This window comes from Cuculus canorus, chromosome 20 (genome assembly GCF_017976375.1).
Source record: "Cuculus canorus isolate bCucCan1 chromosome 20, bCucCan1.pri, whole genome shotgun sequence".
NCBI lineage: Eukaryota > Metazoa > Chordata > Aves > Cuculiformes > Cuculidae > Cuculus > Cuculus canorus.
In genome coordinates, this window is record NC_071420.1 from 1086125 (window position 1) to 1105653 (window position 19529).

The following is a 19529-nucleotide window of genomic DNA, read 5'->3' on the forward strand; positions in this document are numbered from 1 at the left end:
TACTGCTCTTCCAACCTCTCCATTTCAGCCTCCATCAGTGAAAACAAAGACTATAGAGTGGACCTGTTTTAAAATTAAGATTTTGGGTTTCTTCTGCTGGTAGAGGGCAGGACCATTCACTTTGCAGGTGCATCCCTGGAGTGAGGAGCAGCTGGAACTGCAGACAGCAAACTGAGAAATTAATATAGCAAAGCCTGTAAGTTTCCAGCCAGAAGGTACTCCTTCAAGTTCTGCTAAGGTGACTGGAGCTTTTGTTTTGGTGCAGGAAAAAAAAGATGTCTAGAGTTGCTCCTTGAGTTCAAGCAGAGCTTCAGCAGCTTTGCCTCTTCATCACATTTCTTCTCAGAAGAGTTGCCTTTTTTTACTGTTGGAGAGAATTGTATAAAGTTCCTTTTTCACCTCCTGTTTCCCCCACACCTTAAAATAATCTCCCAGATATTTAAGGTGAGATTTTCAAGAGAGAAGCTGTCCATCTGAGTTGGTGGTCCAGGTTCCACCAATTTCAGTGGCAGCAGAGTGATCAGTAGAAATGCTGCTTCTCCCCCTTTTCCTGCCCGATCACCCCTGGGTGAGTGAAGCTGCTCTTAAGGTTTCCTCGGACAGCCTGTCAGCCTAAGGACCAAAACTGACCAGACCCTTCATTAATTTTTGCTCTACTGGTACCTTGAATAACTGCTCGAGCAAGAAGAACATCTTGAACATTGAACTTAAATGCTGGTTGTCCTGTTCCCACGCTGCTCACTGATCCGTGCATGGAGTTTGTGACAGGCTTTAAAACTTCTGGGTCGTTGCCCTGAAAATGGGCAATCGTAAAGGGACAGGGAGGAGAGAAAGGGGAAAAAAACACAAATCCACCGTTCTCTCCAGAGCTCTGCATTTTGGGTGACACTACAGCTCCAGAGGCGCTGAGCGATCGCTTCTGCTGCGAATGGGCCACAGCTGCAGCCCCTGGGAAGTGGCAGGAGAATCATTATTCGAAAGAGTAAAGAGGCAGAACACAAACACACGTGTGTGGAAGAAAACATGGATAGCCCTATGGAAAGAAGAACGTAATGCCAGTTCTACTGTAAGGAATTCTACATGTCCGAGTTAGCCGGAGCATGACGGCTGCCCGCTGATGCCTTGTGCCTCTGTAGATCTCATTTTTAACTGTAAAGCTGTTAAAAATTGAGAGCTGGGGGTTGCAAAGAGCTTGAAGAGATTAGTCTCCTTAAGCACAAAAACATTCAAATGTGAATGTTTTTCAATCACATTTAGCAGCAGGATTTCCAAGTCCTCCTTTGCCCAGAAACCGTAATGTGTAGTTGCTGCAGTGATGCCCTGAAGGTTTCTGGGCTCAGCATCACAATCCTCTCCTCTGACCTTTTTTATAACGGGGATTATGGAATACCCAGGGGCAGTTCCCTGTCTCTGCCAGGAAAGGCTGTGTTCTCGGTGAGCTGCAGTGGCTCTCTGAGAGGGATGCACCTTTGGACATGTAGGTGCTGGACAGTTTCCTACCCTCTGATAACCTTGTCCTCTGATTAATTATCTTCTCTTTTACGTAGTTGCCTCTTGTCTGCATTGAATTTTTCCAGCCTCAGCCTCCAGACATGAGTTCTTTTTATGCTTTTGTTCATCATCAAGAATCTGTCTTTTAATAATCCTTATCCAGATAGTTTAGAGCATTCATAAAAATTTAAGTGAGCGGTTTAACCAAATAGCTCATTTTGTCTACCATCGAAGCAACTGAAATGAGGCTTGAAACAAATCAGTGCCACTTTGCTGAACTTTAAATGTGTGCCTTAATGCTGTTCTGTCTAACCTGCCCTTGTTCATTCAGCAGCAGGTAACTGAAATTCAGAGCTTCTGTGCTGTGTGACAGCTTGGGTACAGCGAATTCACAGGTATTCCTCACCCTGCAGTGAGCGTTACATTCATACTTACCTTGTTTATTAAAAATCGATGGTAAATGTTTGGCTTGGAGCTTTAAAATGAGAAATGCTTTCATTGGAGCGATCAACTTAGTACTTAATGGAATTACTTGCTTTTAGGAAGCGATTTGGTTGAGATTCTCTTTCATCCACATCAGCTGCATTCATTTGAAGCTCATAATTCTCTGTGTTTCTTCAGTTACTAAATTAGGGAGAATCCAAATTACATATTGAGTTGGAGTGTTAGATGGTGGGAGGTATAGTTTTCATAGGACACGTTTGAGAAGTATAGCAGATGCCTTGAAGCTGCTATAGGATAGGAAGAGCTTTGAAGTAGGGTAAATAAACTAAATCAGCTACCAGCTTTTGCTTTTTGGGTTGGGTTTTTTTAATAAGTAGTTTTCTTAGAATAAACTATTTGCCTTTGAGAAGTTTCCCAGTTTTCTGCACAGCGAAATAACTGCAAAAGGGTTATTACACTTGAAATGACACAGAATGATAATTTGGAAACAAACAAGGCTTTGTCTCACTGATGCATAAAGTAATTACTGGGCAAAAGTGCATCATTCTCATTTTAAAACCCGTGGTCTGAGAGTGGTAAACAGCTGAAAAATGGGTCGTTTACTGTACATAAAGTGGAAGTGCCAAATTCTAAATGAACTATATTTGGGTTTTATTGTTTTGTTGAAATTCCAAAGCAGAAATATTTGTTCATAATAACATCCATCTGCAAACACGCGTCCGGTGTGAAGTGCATTACGGGTGTCTGACGTTGAGAATTCTCCTACAAAGTCTTGCCACGCACCGTACATTTTAAGCAGCAGACAGTTGTGCCTTGAATAACGCAGGGGGCTGCTTGATGAGGTTTCCATTATGCATGATGTGCTGTATCTGAAGCTCACTAATTTTCTGACCTGGTGAAATAGATTTTAATAAGCTTGATGTAACACAGCATATAAAGACAAAGGGAAACACTTAATGGGGCTGTCAAAATAAAGGACTCTGAGTGGGCTTGGAGGTGCTAGAAATGTTAATAGAATTGATTAAAAGCTTAGGAGGAAATTCTCCATTTCCGTGGAGGTCTGCCCTGCACCTCGCTTGGTCCTGGCTGTTTGCTGTGGCGTGGGGGGCACTATCCCCCTTCTTGAATGGCAGACCAGGGTCACTGGTGGGAAACATGAGATATTTCAGGCAGGACTTGTAGCTGCCACTGTGTCTGCTTCCTCTAGACTTCGGGAGAGCTTTGGTAGAGTCTTCAGTCAAATCCCTAAGAGTTAATTGCTACTGGAGAGTGATAATGTGTTGTGAGTGGCTTGGTAGCATCTCGATCTTCCACCAGTTCTAGATAAAATTTGATTTCTGTGGGTGTATCTTCTCTAAACATTGGGCATTAGGTAGCGGGTTTTTTTCTTTCATTCTTGTTTTCTTATAGAAAGGGATGGGGAGCCTGAGACAGAGAAGTCTGAAAGATGAAGGTTTTAAGCATAAAGGGATTGTTTTGGGATGGAGCTTTCCCTTGTGCGTGCTCACCATTAAAGGCTACATTTTTGTCCAGTAAATTGGACTCACGCCTGCCTGCCTTCAAAAAAAAAAAAAACTACCAGGCTCTTCTGCTTCATGGTTTTGAGTCTCTGATACTTTTGAAATGAAGCCTAAAGATCCTACAAAGAGGATAACACTGCCTAATGGAAAGAATAATGCAAGCGAGAACCCATTTGAAACGACAGCTGTGAGCCTCGCGGAGCTTTTCTGTGCTGATCAAAGCTGCTGGTAACATTGTTTGAAAAGAAGATATCAATTTCCCCCTCTCCTTCTCTCACTCAACCTGCAGATGATTTTATGTTCCAGACTTGGCACTTTTTTCATGGGAGATCAAGTGAACCTCCAAACTGGCCGGTGTCAGCGCAAACTGGGGAGCACCACTGGTGTAAGAGGCACAGTGCTTTGTTGGGGTGTAACCTCAGGGCTCGGTCTCCTGTGTGCACAGGGCCCTCCGAAACGCTCCCACAGAGACACCGGCACTTTGCGCGACTGGCGGCAGTACTCAGCTTTTCTACCTGCACGTGCAAGTGCTCCAAACAATCTGTAAACAGAGAGGAACGGTTTTGCTCACTAGGTGCAATTTTGTGGTGGCTTTTATTTTATTCTATATGTATTTCCCATAATTTTGGCTGATTTTGAAGTCTGGTGCTGGAGTTAGGTGATGTTTTTGCCATCTCAGCTTCTGGTTTTATTCTTGTTTTAAGTCCTTGTGCTTATTGCTGAAGTCTGAACATATGAGCTCTAGAGCCCCAAGTGCTTTAACCATTAGAGGCAGAAAGATTCTTTTCATGATGTTTTTTGGTGTAAGAACAGATCTCGTGATCTTTGTGCCTTCTTTTTGGTTTGATTTCTATTGCCTGGCTATTAGTAGAGGATGAGGACGCGTGTCCTTTGAGGATGCAAGAAATTTGGGGTCTTCAGGGGCTGACCAGAGCAGAGTGGGTCTGAAGCAGTCAATAATTTCTCATAGAGAAATAGGGCTGATGCAAAGGAGTCCTGGCAGCACGTGTGCAGGAAGGGAGTTGGTTCTTGTGTATTTCGCTCGCACCTGGTTGCCTTGTAGCCAGCTTCAGGCTGTGGTGAGGGAGAAATTGGTGAATTGAGAAGAGAACGACCCTGCTGGAGCAGGAGGTGGAGCAGGGCAGAGACCTGTGGAGGGACCGTGCCCTTCACCAGGAGCCGCTGAGCCCCTTGAGTCCCGCTAAGCACTGGTCCTGCTTGAGCAGCGTAGCTCTCACCAGATTTGTTCACAAAGCCCCTGGAGTATCCACTAAATCCTGGACTCCTGGCGTTTTCCGCTCAGTAATGCCAAATGTGAGCTGGCAGAGCTGGGCACTGCCTGCCCAAATCCAGCCCTGCCCCTCCTGGGCGCACACACTCCTGATCCCTCTTTCTCCCAAATTTGTACCTTGGAGAAGGTGGTTCCTTGCATCCAGGCTTTGGCTAAATCGGTGACCTTACGGCAAAGCGTTTAAAACCAGGTGTGTGTGTCTTCCCTTGCACATGGCTGCTTCAGTATTTAAAGTGAAACTATTGATGCAGGGAGCAGGAAAATTTATCTGTGAAGAATTGAACTCCAAATACTGGCTTTAGCTCGTTCAGAGCAATAAGAGACCATGAAATTGATGTGAATCCTCAGGGCTTTCCTGGACAGTGTGCAAGCCCATTGCAAAGCATTTATTGTAAAATGTCTTCTAATTGCAATGCCTAAAGTGGGCACTTTTGTCCTTTGGAACAGCTTTGGTATCTTGTTTTCTCTAGGCAATTATAAGCAGCAGACAAACAAAACAGGACAGCAACCATTTAGGCAGGAATCAGAGTGTCTTAAACAAACAAGATGAATGAACTGATCTCTCCCTCCACCCCTTTTGATTTTCCAGTTGACTTCAGAGAGCAGAGGGCTCGGAGGGAGCCAGGCTGGCACCGGCTGCTTGGCCAGTGGTGGGATCCAGAGCACTTTCGATGCTCCTGCTGACTTCAAGGTGTTTTGGTCCAGGCACCCATTTGTGGCACACAGTTACCTCCAAGCCGTCTATTAAAAATGAATGGGGAGTGTGCAAAGCTCGTGGCGGCTGGACGCAGCATGGGAAGAGCCTGCTGATACCCCACAGCCCTCTGTGGCCCCTTGGGTCTCCCTGCACCCGGTAGTCCTGCATTCCCAAAGCCTCTGCTCTGTCTCCCAGAGAAGCCTGCACTTCCCAGGCACTGCTAAGGGAAAACAGTGGTGCTGGCAGCTCCCACGCTGGGCTGTGCCGGCTAACGCTTCTCCTTGCCCCCGGCTGTGGCCTTTGGAGGTGTCCCTGGTGGCCTGTGCTGGGGTCCCCATCAGTCAGAGCAGGATGGAACGCGTCCACCTTTGCTGCTACCTGGGGAACAGCACCGGGGAAGGTGCCGCTGGGACTCGGCAGCTGCATTGTGCTTCGTTTTAAACCCTGATGCTTGGGAGGGGCAATGTGTGCAGGCACAGAGCCTCACCAAAGCATCCCTGTTCTGGGGGACCAGCAAGAGGCTCTGTGGTCAAGCAGGTGCCTTCTGCAGGCCTGGAAACCCTCAAAAGCGCCTGCTAATGCTTTCCTCTTCACTAAAGAGCTGCAGGTACCTCAGCTCTGGAACTGTAATAAAATGGTGTGACAAGACAGGCAGAAGGGTAGCGGAGATGGAGGCTTGTTGCAGTAGACGGAATAGGTTCAGTATTAATTGCACTGTCACTGTAGTGCTACTCTGAAGTCTTGAGTGGTGGAGAAGTTTATAAACAATGGGAGGGAATAATATGGTGTGACTGAAGTGCTTAAACAATTCTGTAGGGCTGGTACGGGGGGAATTACAGAGGTGAGTGGTGGAGCTCGAGGCCAGAACCTGTGAGAGCCCAGCTGCACCCTTGGCTGTCTGCAAATGTCTTTCTCAAGTGGCTTTGCTTCTTTGTGCCTCTTTTTACCCCATCTGTGATGTGGGGACAGCGTCAGCTGCTGAGCGCTGCCAAGAGGTTTGGGAGTAAACAGCCACAGAAGTATAACAGTAAGTTAGCGCAGTTGTGAGACGCCGCACGGCATTAATGCGCTCGACAGCGTGGTGACGGGGAAATTTGTTGTCAGCTGAATGAGCTGATTAATGCAGTGTCTGGCAAATGGAATTGCAGTGTGGGGGATTGATTACTTTCAGTACGTTGGATTGATTTAGGGATCGTCCAGTGATGGAACCAGCCTGTGAGTTGGTATCGGTAAGCAGGTTTGTGCCAATCTTAGTAATCAATCCCTGGTTTCCATCTCCTGCTTCTGCAACTGTAAGGGCCACGCAGCAGTGCCGCTGCCGCTCTGCGTCTGCCTGGCCGGCCGCAGCATTCCGGGCAAAGTGCAAGCAGCCGATCACACTTGAGTTGTTGGAGTGCCATGTCGCACAGATGCTTTTATCTCAGAATTGGAATAAGAGCTTTCTTTGGGAGTGGAGGGATTAATTTTTCACACATCTGTCCACTGGAATGCAATAACAGATCCTTTGTTCAGGCCCTTTCTGTGGAGTGCCTTCTCCACCCCTGTTATTTTATTCTTCTTTTGCATGGCAAAACTTTTTGTCCTGCATTTCAAATAGATACTGAGCGTCCCTGGCAGTTGAACAAGAGAAACAAACTTTCCAGCCCTGTTTTTTATGCTGCTTTCAGAGGATGCTCAGTGATTTGAAGGGTATTTGATTGGTTTTGGCAGAGGCATTTTATTCTGTGGAAAATCCACAGCTCCTCTGATCCCTGAACAAATGGTTTAGGGAGCCCCCGGAGCTTCCAAATGAGAGATTTGCTGGTGGCCAGCTGGTCCTGGCCGTGCCATGGGAACACAGAGGAGGCTGCTCTCGAGACGTGTTAGTGGGATGTGCACCATGGTGGGCAGGGAGCGGAGGAGGGGCTGTAGGGCCGATGCCAGCTCTGCTCCTGCCTAACCCACAGCGGGAGGGCTCCGGAATTGGCCTGGGCATGGCTCTGCAGGAAAACAAAGCCCCAGAGCCTCAGCCCTCGTCCTTCAGATGCTTTCCCTGCTGTTTGGAGGTTGGCCTGACTCTAACACCAAGGTTTTCTCGCTCTGGCATATCTCAGCTCCAGCCCTAAATGCATGTTAGGGGACCCGACCGGGATCGATGGCTCCGTCAGCAGCAAGAGGGGATGTAGCACTTGGGTATTTGGTTATAATATCCTGTATTCTGGATATGCTTCTTCTTGCATCCCACTCTACAGAGGCTATAGCAGTTCATCAGTATAATAAAAACAAACAGATTCAGCTTGGCATTAAGGAGCAGGGTTTGCTGTGTGGTGCGTCAGCTCTGCGCATGGGGAGCAGCAGCAGCCGGGGTAGCTGTACACACATTTACATATACTTTTTTTTTCCCCCCAACAGCCCTGTTACCATATTTAAATGCAAGTATGTCTTTTTTTAATTGATGTTTTAAGTAGCTTCAAGTCACTCTAGCCTAGTTGTGCTCTGCTCCTTTCCGTCTGGTAGATTACCTGTAGCTGAGGCAATAGCGCTAGAGGTAGCGGGCTTGTAGTCTGACAGTTTCTCTGGGTCTCGCTCTCTCCGTTCTTCTACCTCGCTGTTCTCTTTTTCTGTTGCCTCAGTTGGTTTTCTGTGGTTATTCAGCATTGCAAATCAGCTATGATCAAAGCCCTGGAGCCCGCTCAAGGGGCACGTCCTGTGGTGGGGACTACCCGCGGGGTTGTCCTGTCGGGTGCCAGGAGCCGTCGGAGCTCCCCAGAGACCAGGAACCTCCCAGGATTTTGCAGCAAGGGGGCTTGGGGTTCTTGCTGATCACCTGGACCTTGTCATTGTCCTCTTTAATATACATATATTTAAAGTCAGAGCCTCTGGCAGATCTTTTGAATATTAATTAAGTAAGTAAAGAAACTAAATCTGCAGTCTTGCTAGCAGCATGTCATTCATCTGTAAGGGCTTGATCCCCGTGTAGCAGGGTGTATGTCTTAGAGCTCCTTGATCTGCAGCTGTTTTGCTTTCAAAAGCTTTTTTTCTTTCTTTCTTTCTTTCTTTCTTTCTTTCTTTCTTTCTTTCTTAAATTACATTCCAGTGAGTTTTTTTCTGCTTGATCCCAGCAAATCTGTGATCTTGACACAAGGACCTCCTCATATTTTCCATTACTGCTATGTCTGTACATCAGCACATTATTATCACTTGCAAATAAGCAAAGAAGAGAATTCCCTCGTTGTTTTACAAAGCGGTCTGACCTTAGCTGTTTGAGAGGACGGAGACGGAAGCTGAGCTGCAGGCTGTGCCGCCAGCCTATCTGCCCCAGCCCTTCGGTGTTGGCGTGGGCAGGCGCGCCATCAGCAGCACGCACCACCACGTTCCTCTTCTGCCGAGGGGATTTGGGCCACCTTGTGCCGGCACAGACCACCGGCAGTGGGCACCTGGCGAGGGCTCGGCTCCTTCTAAAAATGGTGCCTGTTGATGGCACGGAGAGCCGGGATGGCAACCTCTGGAAATGCCCTGCCGTTGGTGGCCACCCCGCGCCCCACGGAGACTCGCGGTACCCACTGGCTTCTTTCTTTACCCTTCTCCTTTTCTCCACGGCCAGGTTTTCCGGCAGCGGCTTATGGACCAGTAGCAGCGGCAGCCGTGGCGGCAGCAAGAGGATCAGGTAGGGGGGCCCGTGGAAGAGCAAACCCTCAGAGTGCAGGGTCAGGTAAAAGCTCTGTCGGTATTCTGTGTGGCTGCAGCTCTCCATCATTTCTCTGATTTTCCTCACACTTAACCCTGGGAAACTGAAAACAAATTATAGAAAAAAGAATATGTGAACGCTAAATAATCAATCCCAAACTACAAGCAGAGGCCACGGGGCCTGGAGCACCTTGCAGGAGATTGGCATAAGAACTGCCAAAACCAGGGTAGATATTCTGATTTGTTTCTTTATTTATTCCTTTATTATGTTGATTTCTTTGTTTCTTTGGTTTAAATTTGAGGTTACAAAGGACACCCTGACAAAATTAATTTGTGTTTTTGAAAAAAAGGTTTCGTTCCTCGTGGAAAGCTGGGGTTGGGTTGGGGCGGTGGCCACGGCCCGGGGTGCTCCCGCCATGCACGGAGGCGTTCTCGCTGCCCTCACCGTGGCCAGCGTGGGGGTCAGCCTTCACAGGCCATCCCTGCCGTGAGGTGGCCGTGTTCCCCCTTGGGGACAGCGGCTTCTGCCTGCGTAGGGCAAACGTTGTTGGCACCAGAGTGTGGCTGGCAGTTTGCCGGCCGTGCCCACCCCAGCCCCAGCCTGCTTTCCAGAGAAGCGTCAAAGCTTTTCTTCCTGTCCATCTGAAAACTTTTATTTTTTTCCCCATAAGGGAAATAAATAAATCTGTGCCAATTACCATTATTACCTCAGGTTTTAAATTTAGCTAAACGTGAATTCGCACTTTGCTCAGGTAACAAAGTGTTCCGTGCAGCCATCAGTGAGCTGCTGGCTTGGCAGCGCCCGCCGACACTTCGGCTCCCCGGCCTGCCCAAATCCAGCCAGAACGGAGCCGCTGCCATCCCGCACCTCCTGCACGGTTTCCCTGGCCCGGACTGGTAGTGCTGGTGTGCCTGGTGGCGGGACCGGAGCGGAGGACGCGGCGGTGGCAGCAGCTCTGCAGCTCACTCATGGCACAGTCCTGAAGTGGGGGTTTCTCGGAGGCTTTTCTGGCAGTCCCGGTGGGTTAACCGGGCCCTTCCCGAAAAGACCCGACCAAAGCGCTGCGTGAGGGGTTACGAGGAGGGTGCAGGCTCAGGTGTGTCTCGAGTGCGAGCCTGATGCCATGGAGGCCAAAGAAAGACACCAGGAGAACTCCGTTCCATGCAAACTGGCACTGCTTGCAGGCTACAAAGGATTATCTGTACCAGTTTCATCTTGTGGCATGTAGAGAGCGCCTAAGGGGTGACTTGCCAGACTGGTTGTGGGGATTCCCCGTATCCTGGCTTTTCCTGCTGCCCCTTTATGGAGGGCGAAAAATAAATCCAAAGAGAACAAAAAGAAAAAAAAATCGATTTTTGCATATGATTTCAGGAAAACAGACTTCATTGTTTCTGCCTCTTCCTCATGTTTTGCCCTTCAGGTTTTGTTTTACGTGCAAACAGAGCTGGTGAGTTGCCCCTTAGTGAGGCACAGAGGGTTTGGCTGGATTAACGTTGCTTCCCTGATTATTATTATTTTTTTAATCGGAGTGCTTTTGATTGATACCCATTACAACTGAACTGAGCATTGATCAATTCTGTGCCTGAAAATCATTTGTCTTTAATTTGAGTGTTCTTTGATTTTTCTTTCGTTGGGTTTTCTGTTTTGGTTTGGTTTTTTCGGTTTTGGGTTTTTTTTGTTGTTTTGTTTTTTTTTTTTTTTATTTGAACTTGCAATACGAAACTAAACCTAACCCTAAATTAACAACACCCTTTCTGGCAAGTTTAAAGAGCAGTATGGTGTTTGGAAATGTCTTTCAAGTCTCAAAATTGCCTGTGTGCACAAAACTGGCAAAACCTCGAAAGTGAATCAAAAGAGCCCGTGCCTCCCCAGCCCTGAGATCCCAAGGAGGAAGATGGGTTTGTCACTGGCCTGGCCTGACGGCCACTCACATTTGCAGTGAAATGTGGTGTTTTATGTAGAGTCATTCCATTCAAAGACGGTTTTCGGAAGGGACATCCTGGGTTCGCCACTTCCATCCAGCAATGGTAGTGAATTGTATTCAGGAGCAATAGAGTACGATCAATCTTGCGCTACACTTTATGGGCCCGATTCATTACAAGAAAAATGGTTGGGTTTTTTTTTTTCTTTCTTTTGAGTTGGGTTTTTCTTTTTCCTTTGCAAATTTGCACAGCCCTCCTTCACACGTGCCTAGTCCAAAAGTACAGAGCACAGCACATTTGGCTCCTACCGGCCCCTTTCTGCCAGTAAACAGAAAAGAGCTGGAGAACACCCAGGCAGGCGCGTCCCACCCCCCTCTGCTCGCTGGGGCGTGCTTTGCCCAGAGGATGTTGGAGAGGTACCCATCACTACCACCCCTTCTGCAGCGCTCTGGCCTCACCAGCTCCCTCCAAATTGACCTCCTCTGCTCTCCTCCTCATGCTGCGGGCTCTTCCCCACCTTCCTGGTGTCATGACGGGTGCAGCACCGGAGCTTCACCCGGGTGCCAGTGCCCACCAGTGAGGCTGAGCGCCCATGGGGACCGTCCACCTCCAGGCACACATCTTGGTCTTCCAAGGAAGCTGCAGCCCTTTCCCTCCCAATTCCCTGTGCTGCGGTGTGTGGACACTGACCGCCTCGGGTTCTCCCCAGGGTGATGTTCCTGCTCTTGGGAAACACGCACGTTCACTGAACAGCCAGTGAAGGAGCCCGCCCGGGGGCAGCGCCTGGCCCTGCTTCTGCGCTGCCTGCTCATCCCTCTCCTCGCCCCTTCTTTTTCTGTCGCAGCGGGTGAGGATGCAGCCACCAGTTTACCTTTCTAGATCGAAGGAGTTCTCTTTCCTGTCACAGCAGCGCTCTCCTACAGTCACCAGAAAGGGACGTTTCCCCCTGCTCATGCTCGGTGCCACTCCTGAATTCACATAGCCGCTCGCGTGCTGGTAGGACAAACACAGCAATGCTACTCCTTATAAACCATGTGCCCAGTCGACATCCCAGAGGTGAGGCGAGAGCTCATTCTCAGCGGTAGCTGAAGTCCCTCAAGTCAGGCAGGGGTTGGCCACATCCGTTCACACTGGGTGGGACTGTGCTGCCGAATCCCTCAGCTGGTTTTGACAACCTCATCCATTCTTGTATTTTTTTTTTAATGAATTGGGACCTGAGCCATGGAAAATAGCAAACAAAAGTCTGAATGCTGCAAACTCCTCCTAGACAACTTCACTATCAATGTCACATTTCTTTTGATTCACCTGACATATTTTACGTGTAAAACATTTTTGTCGTGTAAATGCTTTTTTTTGAAATACAGCCATGGCGGGGGGACATTTTTATCTTGCATTTGCCATGGGAGGGATTCATTTGTCAGGGAAGCGAGAGAAGGAAAATTTGGCAGGAGAGGGGTTTCGTTCCTTCCTCTTTGGTTCATTGACCAGTCTGAGATTTTTCCAGTTGCCACCAGCTTTTCCTCCCTGAGGACTGGAGACTAAACCGATAAGGCTGTCCGTAATCCAGCCCAATCCCAGCTGCTTGGCACCGGGTGAGCGGCGTAGGCTCCCACGGGCACATTTTGCCTGCCGAGATAGCCGGCGGCACGCAGCGCGGCAGGACCCCGGCACATCTGGATTTTGGGCGCCAGTCCTGGTTTGTCAGTGCTGCCTTTGAGCCCTGCGCCCTGACAACCCCTTACTGTACTTTATACTTGCCAGCTATAACAAATCTCGTAACGTGAGCTACTGACCTTGATGGTGAGTGTGAGCAGTTATGTTTTGTTGTTTTCTCTCTTGCTTGGTTGGGGCTGCTGTGAGAGAGGGTGTCTCTGAGGCATACTTTCCGGCCTCTCTTACACTCGGACGTGCACACCTCCTCTCAAACACTCTTCTGAGCGCTCTCAGCGGGAAGGTTTGTCCACACCTATTAATCCTCTCTCAGTGTCCAGCTTCTTGTTAGTAGCAGCTGGTTGCATGTTTTTTGCTTGTTCGGACGAAACGGTTCAAGAAACGACTCATATCAACTCTTGAGAAATGTCTCTATTTTTTTGTACACTTTCTTTCTTTTGATGTTTTTATTAATTTCCCTTACTTAAAAAACAAAGCACCTGTCGTCCCGTAAAACATTTCACATCTCCCCTTGCCTGTTCTTAGAGTGTATGTATCTGTGGGACTGAACTAAATGCATGCACTGTAGTAGTCGTACTGGTAGCAGTAGATGTAGTTGTAGAACATGCATTGTTGAGTTGATATTATAGGTATCATCAACTTGAACTAGCGTGGCAGTTAAAAGCATAGCCTTGGTCTGATTGAAAGCGTAGGGCTGTTAATGCAGCAGAGAGCTGCTAACGGCTTGGATCCATAGTACTGCATTTGTTAAATCCCATTATCTGGAAGTTTAAATTGAAGCCGGCTGCAGGCAACCTACACCCTCTGTACAAGAACCCGCACATGCTGCTATGTTGATAGTAAATTTGCCTTATTTTTTTTTTCAAATTAACCCCCCTAGGAATTAAAATGCTGACTAGAACTATATTCTCTTATTTTTATTTTGTATTAAAAAGAACTTCCAATGTTTTTTAAATCATTTACAATCATGGTTTCTTCATCAGCCTTTTACTCGTCCATGTTAGCCCATAGAATCATTCGTTGGCAGTCGTAGGCCAGATGTGCCAAACGCGAATCACTCCATTTGGGTATCTAAACAACACCGTGTGTGTGAGGCAGCGTCCTGCAGACTGTCCTGAAATGCGAAGCAATTGGTTTGAGGTCATAAACCATAAATCTTGTTATGCAATGGAGACTCTGAGCTCGTGGTGGGTTACACTCATTGCCATCTCACCCAGCTTAAGGGAACAGTTTTAAATGAAGATTTAACATTTCATAAATATCAGCATGAGGAGTTCGAGGCAAGTTTATCGTCTCTGAACCATTGAGCCAGCAAGTGTCTTTTCTTCTTGTGCCCAGGTTTCTATGCTAAACGTTTAGACTTCTTTCACAGACGAAGCTGCAGTCAGTAAATTTAACAGATGGTAATTGAGATCCTGAATTAGGCTTTTGTTTATTTGTTTAGTTTGTTGCTTGTTGGAAAACATCCTGCTGAGGATAGAAAATATACTGTATGGCATGATGACATCTTCCCTCCTCCCCGCACCCCGGCTGTGCCCCGCAAACCCGATGTGTGGAGTTGGAGCACCTTCCTGCTCCACTGGGGAGAGTCAGAGCAGCCTTCGGTGCACTTAACTCCCGCGAGCACTTTCAAAGGAAATAAAATATCCAGAATGGGCTTTCAAAATGTAATTAAGGATTTGTATCAGCTCCTTACTTCTAATAGAACATAAAGTAAATCAACCAAACAACTGCTTGGATGGGGCTGACGCAATGCAAGCCTGCGCAAGGCAGGCACGGCCACCCCTGTACTTTCCTTATTGCTAGCAGGGAGCTGGAACACTGGTACGTCAAGAGGGAGAATAATTTCCCTCTTAGATCTCAATCTGCCCGGGAGATGGAGGGACCCACTGTTTAATGCGCCAGACGTATGACGGAGTGAGGAGTGTATCTAAAAGTCAGCAGAGCGACAAATTGCATGGGGTTTAGGAGGCCTTGTCTTACACTTAAGGAAGGTGCTCTGAAAATTTAATCTTGTCATTAGGCGCCCATAGTGTTAGCAAATTGCAGCCATAAAAAGTGGGACATCGGCTGGTCTGTGTGTGCAGAGGGAGGGGAGCCACCAGGCTCATGGGAATGGGATAAGGAGGAACATTCCAAAGATCCAGTGATGAACCAGTTTGGGATTTATACAGCCCATTGAGAGGACTCCCTTGTGGCACGACAGCTCTGACGGAACTGCTCTCCCTCTTTTATTCTACTATATAAAAGTACATAAAGTTTAATCTGAGCTGTGTAGTCTCAAAAGGCAGAACCTAACAAGTGGACCACTTGGGAACAGCAAGCAGGCTGAAATTTCTCACTCTGCTGGAACCGCCGGTAATTATGTGACAGAGCCTGGCGGCTGACGCATCACAAAATTAATGGCTGCATCAGATTTAATCTTTCGCTTATCTTCATAGCAGAGGCAGCCTGTGCAGGCGGCCCGGCAGGAGGGCGAGGCAGAGGGACCCTGCGCTGCCCTGGGGCCTCGGTGCGGGGTGGACGTGGAGACAAATGTCGTGTGTTAATCCAAAATGACAGCAGCCAGGCTCTGCACGGAGCGCCTGTCCGAGTGGCGAATACACCGATAGCGTAGTGCAGCGGCGGAGCAGGGCACTCGGCATTTCCACGGGTGGTGTTGGCCTCGTTACTGGCAATATCCTCTGATTCCTTTGTGAGCACTACAGTTGCTTTTCTGGCTACCCCAGCTTTGGAAAGAATAATGAAAGAGGATTCATTTCTGTTCAGTTAGAAGTGCTCTGCTGGTCCAGAGTGGGAATTACACAGGTCCTTTCCAGAACGCAGGCTATGCACAAAAATGATTTTTTGGGTCCATAAGGGACTGAGCTCCCTATGGTGCCGTGGAGAAAATTAAGTGGATGTAAAACAATTTGGTGCTGCTGCTGTTGGGCTTTGACCACAGCGGCGGTCATTTTACAGGGCTCCTGGCTAAAGTCTATTGTGGTTAAAATACACCAGCTTTAATCAATAATTTTGTGATAGAAAATCTTGAGTACTTGCTAAATCATCTCCAGCGCAATTAGTGGCCACCTCTGAAGTGCAGACTTAAGTACAGTGGAAGTTAATCTTTAACGAATTTAGCAGCTAACTTTTAATAGTCTTTTCAATCGGGAGAATTATTTTCAATGGGAAAATACTCCTCGGGAGAGCTCATCCAGGCGTCTAAGCTGCCGCTCTTGACACATGGCTGCTGACGCTGCCTTGTGCCACGACGAGCTCTCTGGTGTGCAGGACCACACTACCCTGTCTGGGCACCTGTGCTCCAGCCCTCCAGAGCCCCACACCAGCCAGTGATTGATGTTTCAGTTCCTTTCTCCCAGTGGAAGCAGAGGGATGGAGTTCTTGGCCCTTGTAATTAGACTTTGTTCCCCACAAGATGCAGGCGAGTCATTGTAAAGTTTGAAATGAGGGCCTTCAGCATGAGCTCTCTAGTGCAGTGAGATACTTGAGCACATCTCATGCATTTTAATCACTAAATGCATAAAGTACTCACTGAGCTGAGGGGTAGCTTGCCTGTCTGGCAGCAGTCGCAGGCTGTTACCCATTAGTGGAACAACTACTAAATTTGATGCAGCGCACATTTTACTGACATACTATTGTGAGTATTTTCATGCTGATTCTCTCCCCAAATGCTTTAAAAGTAAATACATAATTACAGTTATTTTTTTCTCTCTCTCCTTTCTGAAATAGGAAACTGAAAAAGAAGCAGTAGAGTTTTTCCTTGCAGCAGATGTTAGCACGCATCTGGCTCTGGATTAGCTTGAGGAGCACGGTGGATTAGTAATTGCCAGAAATGCAAAATTGGTCTGCAGGTATATAAACTTGAGCTATTTAAAAATAATAAATTCACACAGCTGGCTCTTTTAAAGGGTATTTCCTTCTAGTTAAAGCAAGAGCCCAGAGCTTTGTGCCACGAGGACCCTAAGGTGTCTGTGCCCAAATCCTCCCCTGCCAAGGGGCTGGGGCATGAGCCGCCGACAGCAGAGCTGGTGCCACCAGCTCAGCCCAGATGTCGGGTGCTGCCGTGGGGACCCCTCACTCAGATACAGCCTTGGCACCCCGATGGCCGGGCAGCTCACAGTCCCCATCATCTCTGGCTGTGCAGGCGCCCGATGCAAGCTCTCCTGCAGGGGTGGTTCCTTACATAGAAAGCACTGGGGGTTTGTGGTCTGGATTTCTCTTCTGTTACCTGGATAATGCCCTTGTGGTCCTGAGCATCCAGGCAGCCCACGGGCATCTATCGGCAGCAGGAAGGAGCCCTCCAGGCAGTGCCTTCCTGCTACAGCGACTTAAAATATGCAGTGAAACAAAGCCCTAGTTTTGTTTTAATTTTCCTCCTGTATTGTCAGTTATTGTACAAAAGGCTTCAATTTAAAATTAACAGAAGTGATAGCCAGTTAATGTGGTACAGTGGGAGGCCAGAGTTTCTGTTGCTATGGCAATGGAGTTCGGCTCATTTGTTTTGTAGATGAGTAATTACTACACAATTAGAGTAGGCTAAAAATAAAGGGGCCTTTTGTTCCCTGTTACTCATTAATATTAATAAAAGACCTGTCCGGGCTGTGGTAAACAATTAATGCAGATGTGGTTGCCCATGGTAAAAGTAGCAACAGCTTTCGTGTTACCCAGCACGAGGTGAAAGCACTGGCATCGCCTGGCTCAGCTCCTCCTTCATTTTAAATAGAAAAATTATTAGAGAGAGGTCTGCGTTAGCACAGCATCACAGCTTTAGCCCTTATTTGCCAGTTGGATGGATGGTAATAAGTGTTAAAGCTCAATGTGCAGACACAGACAGCAGGTACAGCGCCAGGGTCAGATCCTGCGAAACAGCGAGCATCCGCAGCCCTGCGGATTGCGTGTAAGAGAAGTGCAGTGGCAGCGATCCCCGATGCAGAAATCTCTGCATTTGTCCCCCCTAGCCCAGCACTGACCAAGGGAGGGGGCAGGACCATGCCGTTGCCCTCTCCGGTGAGCGGGACTGGCTGCGGGATGTCCCAGTGCGGGGGCTGCTCCCCTGGCCAGAGTTTGAGCAAAGAGCTCGCCCGAAAACCTGAGCACATGATAGTGCTGCGCGTTACGAACAGCCACTGCCAAAAGTGAGTGGAACAAAGCAGTCCCAAGCATTTGATGCAAAGTATGAAAACATTAAAGCACACCAGATCTTCGATTAACTGATAAACCAGTTAAATTGACAGAGAAACCTGTCAGGAAGATGACTAATGGGACAGAGTTTATTTACCTCTCTGTTTTATTTGCTGTCTCAGCACAGCCAAGATGTGAGATGTCTCCGTATCTGTTGCTGGTGGGGAGGGACAGTGGAGCAGCGCAGAGCAGGGCCCCGGTGGGCTGTGGGGTGGTCACCCCGCTCCCTGCAGCCCTGGGGTGTTCGGCACCTCTGGAAAACCCCAACCGTAAGGTGGAACCCCTCCAACGGGCAGCAGAGGCACCCGAGGGCCCCGGCCCGAGGTCCCCGAGTGCCGTGCTGGGTGGGGGGGTTGCAGACAAATAGAAACCACATCCCTCCCAAACTGTTTAACTAATGGAGGGAAACGTAGCACAGCCTTTGTGAGGTCGACATTTGTTTGTTGTTAAGGATCTAATTAGAAACATGAGAGGGAGCTGAATGGCTGCTTGCTCGGCTAATTAGCGACATGCACGAAGACCACTTTGAACTTCAAGGACACAAAGCTATTAGCGCTTACATCAAAAATGGATTAAACTTCTGTGCTTTTATAATGATTAAAGATGAGCCGCTCAAGAGGAAATCCTTTTGTAAGGCTGTGACAAGAGCTGGCTCCCTGATTGCAGCTTCTACAAGCAAAGCTTTGTGTGGCCTCCATGTAGCACTCGGCCCGGCATGAGAGTGACACCGCGAACTTGCAATGTGGAAAATGTGATTAGGCAATAAATATTGATCATTCACAAAAAATCACAGCCAAGCCGGAAAGTGCATTTGTTTGTCCTGCTACATAACCGCAGGACTTAGAAGAGCTGGGCTTGAATACATTGAATTTTATGTCTGTTTTGCTGTAAATTGGTGCACGTCAACAGCTTTCAGATGTGGCTGATGCTTCAGATGCGTTACCCACAGCATTGAGCAGAAGCAGGTGCTGCTGATGTGCCTTCAGTATCCATGGACGGGGCACTAGTGGGCATTTAAAACACCTGCACCAGTTGAATTTGTAGCTTGCCTAAGCTTGTGGAAGCCTCTCAGCTCTCTCTCTCTCTGGTCATCTAAGGTATCTTAGCAGTTGCTTTATGTGTCTATGCCGACGGCTCCTGGAGCTCCACGTGCTGTGTGGCACTGTGGAGGGAGGCCACAGGGACTGCCGCAGGAGCAGTTGCCACAAGATCCCAATCGCTATTATCACAGCGATGTGTCCAGCTTGGTTCCTAACAGCTCGGGCTGCTGCGAGGCGTGGGTCTGAGGGGTGTGAATAATTGCCAGCAGCCCTGCGCAGGGGCTGGGTGCCAGCGGCAGCGAGGATGGGGCTGGGCAGCGCTCCCGCCCCGTGCTCTGCTCGCTTCCAGCTGTAATTGCTGAGCCGGGAACCTGCTTGCCACCCACTGCTTTCTGTCGTTATCCCTGCAATATTTTGATGTGTGAAGCCATTTCCAAAGGGGCTGCAAAGGCAGAACAACCTTTTAAAGTGTGACTGCAGATAGAAAAATATCGTACAAATAGTACCTTGTTACGGCAGATAGCTGCTCTCGGTGTCTCCTGGCCTCATCACCACTTACTTTACTGATGAGCCCGACAGTTGTTTTATTTTATTTTTTTCCC

At 48.2% G+C, this 19529-nt stretch overlaps 1 protein-coding gene across 24 annotated transcripts in view; it reads left to right on the forward strand.

Moving 5' to 3' along the window:
• The window catches only part of MSI2 (musashi RNA binding protein 2), a 247089-nt gene that overhangs the window by 214845 nt on the left and 12715 nt on the right, over positions 1-19529 (forward strand). For 4 of the 24 annotated variants that reach the window (XM_054084647.1, XM_054084653.1, XM_054084652.1 and 1 more), the window contains one exon: positions 9027-9089. The exons of 1 other annotated variant lie outside the window; for it this stretch is intronic. In XM_054084647.1, the coding sequence (XP_053940622.1) occupies positions 9027-9089 (63 nt within the window). Of the gene's footprint in view, positions 1-7834; positions 7859-9026; positions 9135-10530; positions 10558-12892; positions 12987-19529 lie in introns of all 24 variants that reach the window. 19 more of the 24 variants (XM_054084658.1, XM_054084656.1, XM_054084641.1 and 16 more) reach the window with 13 other exon arrangements.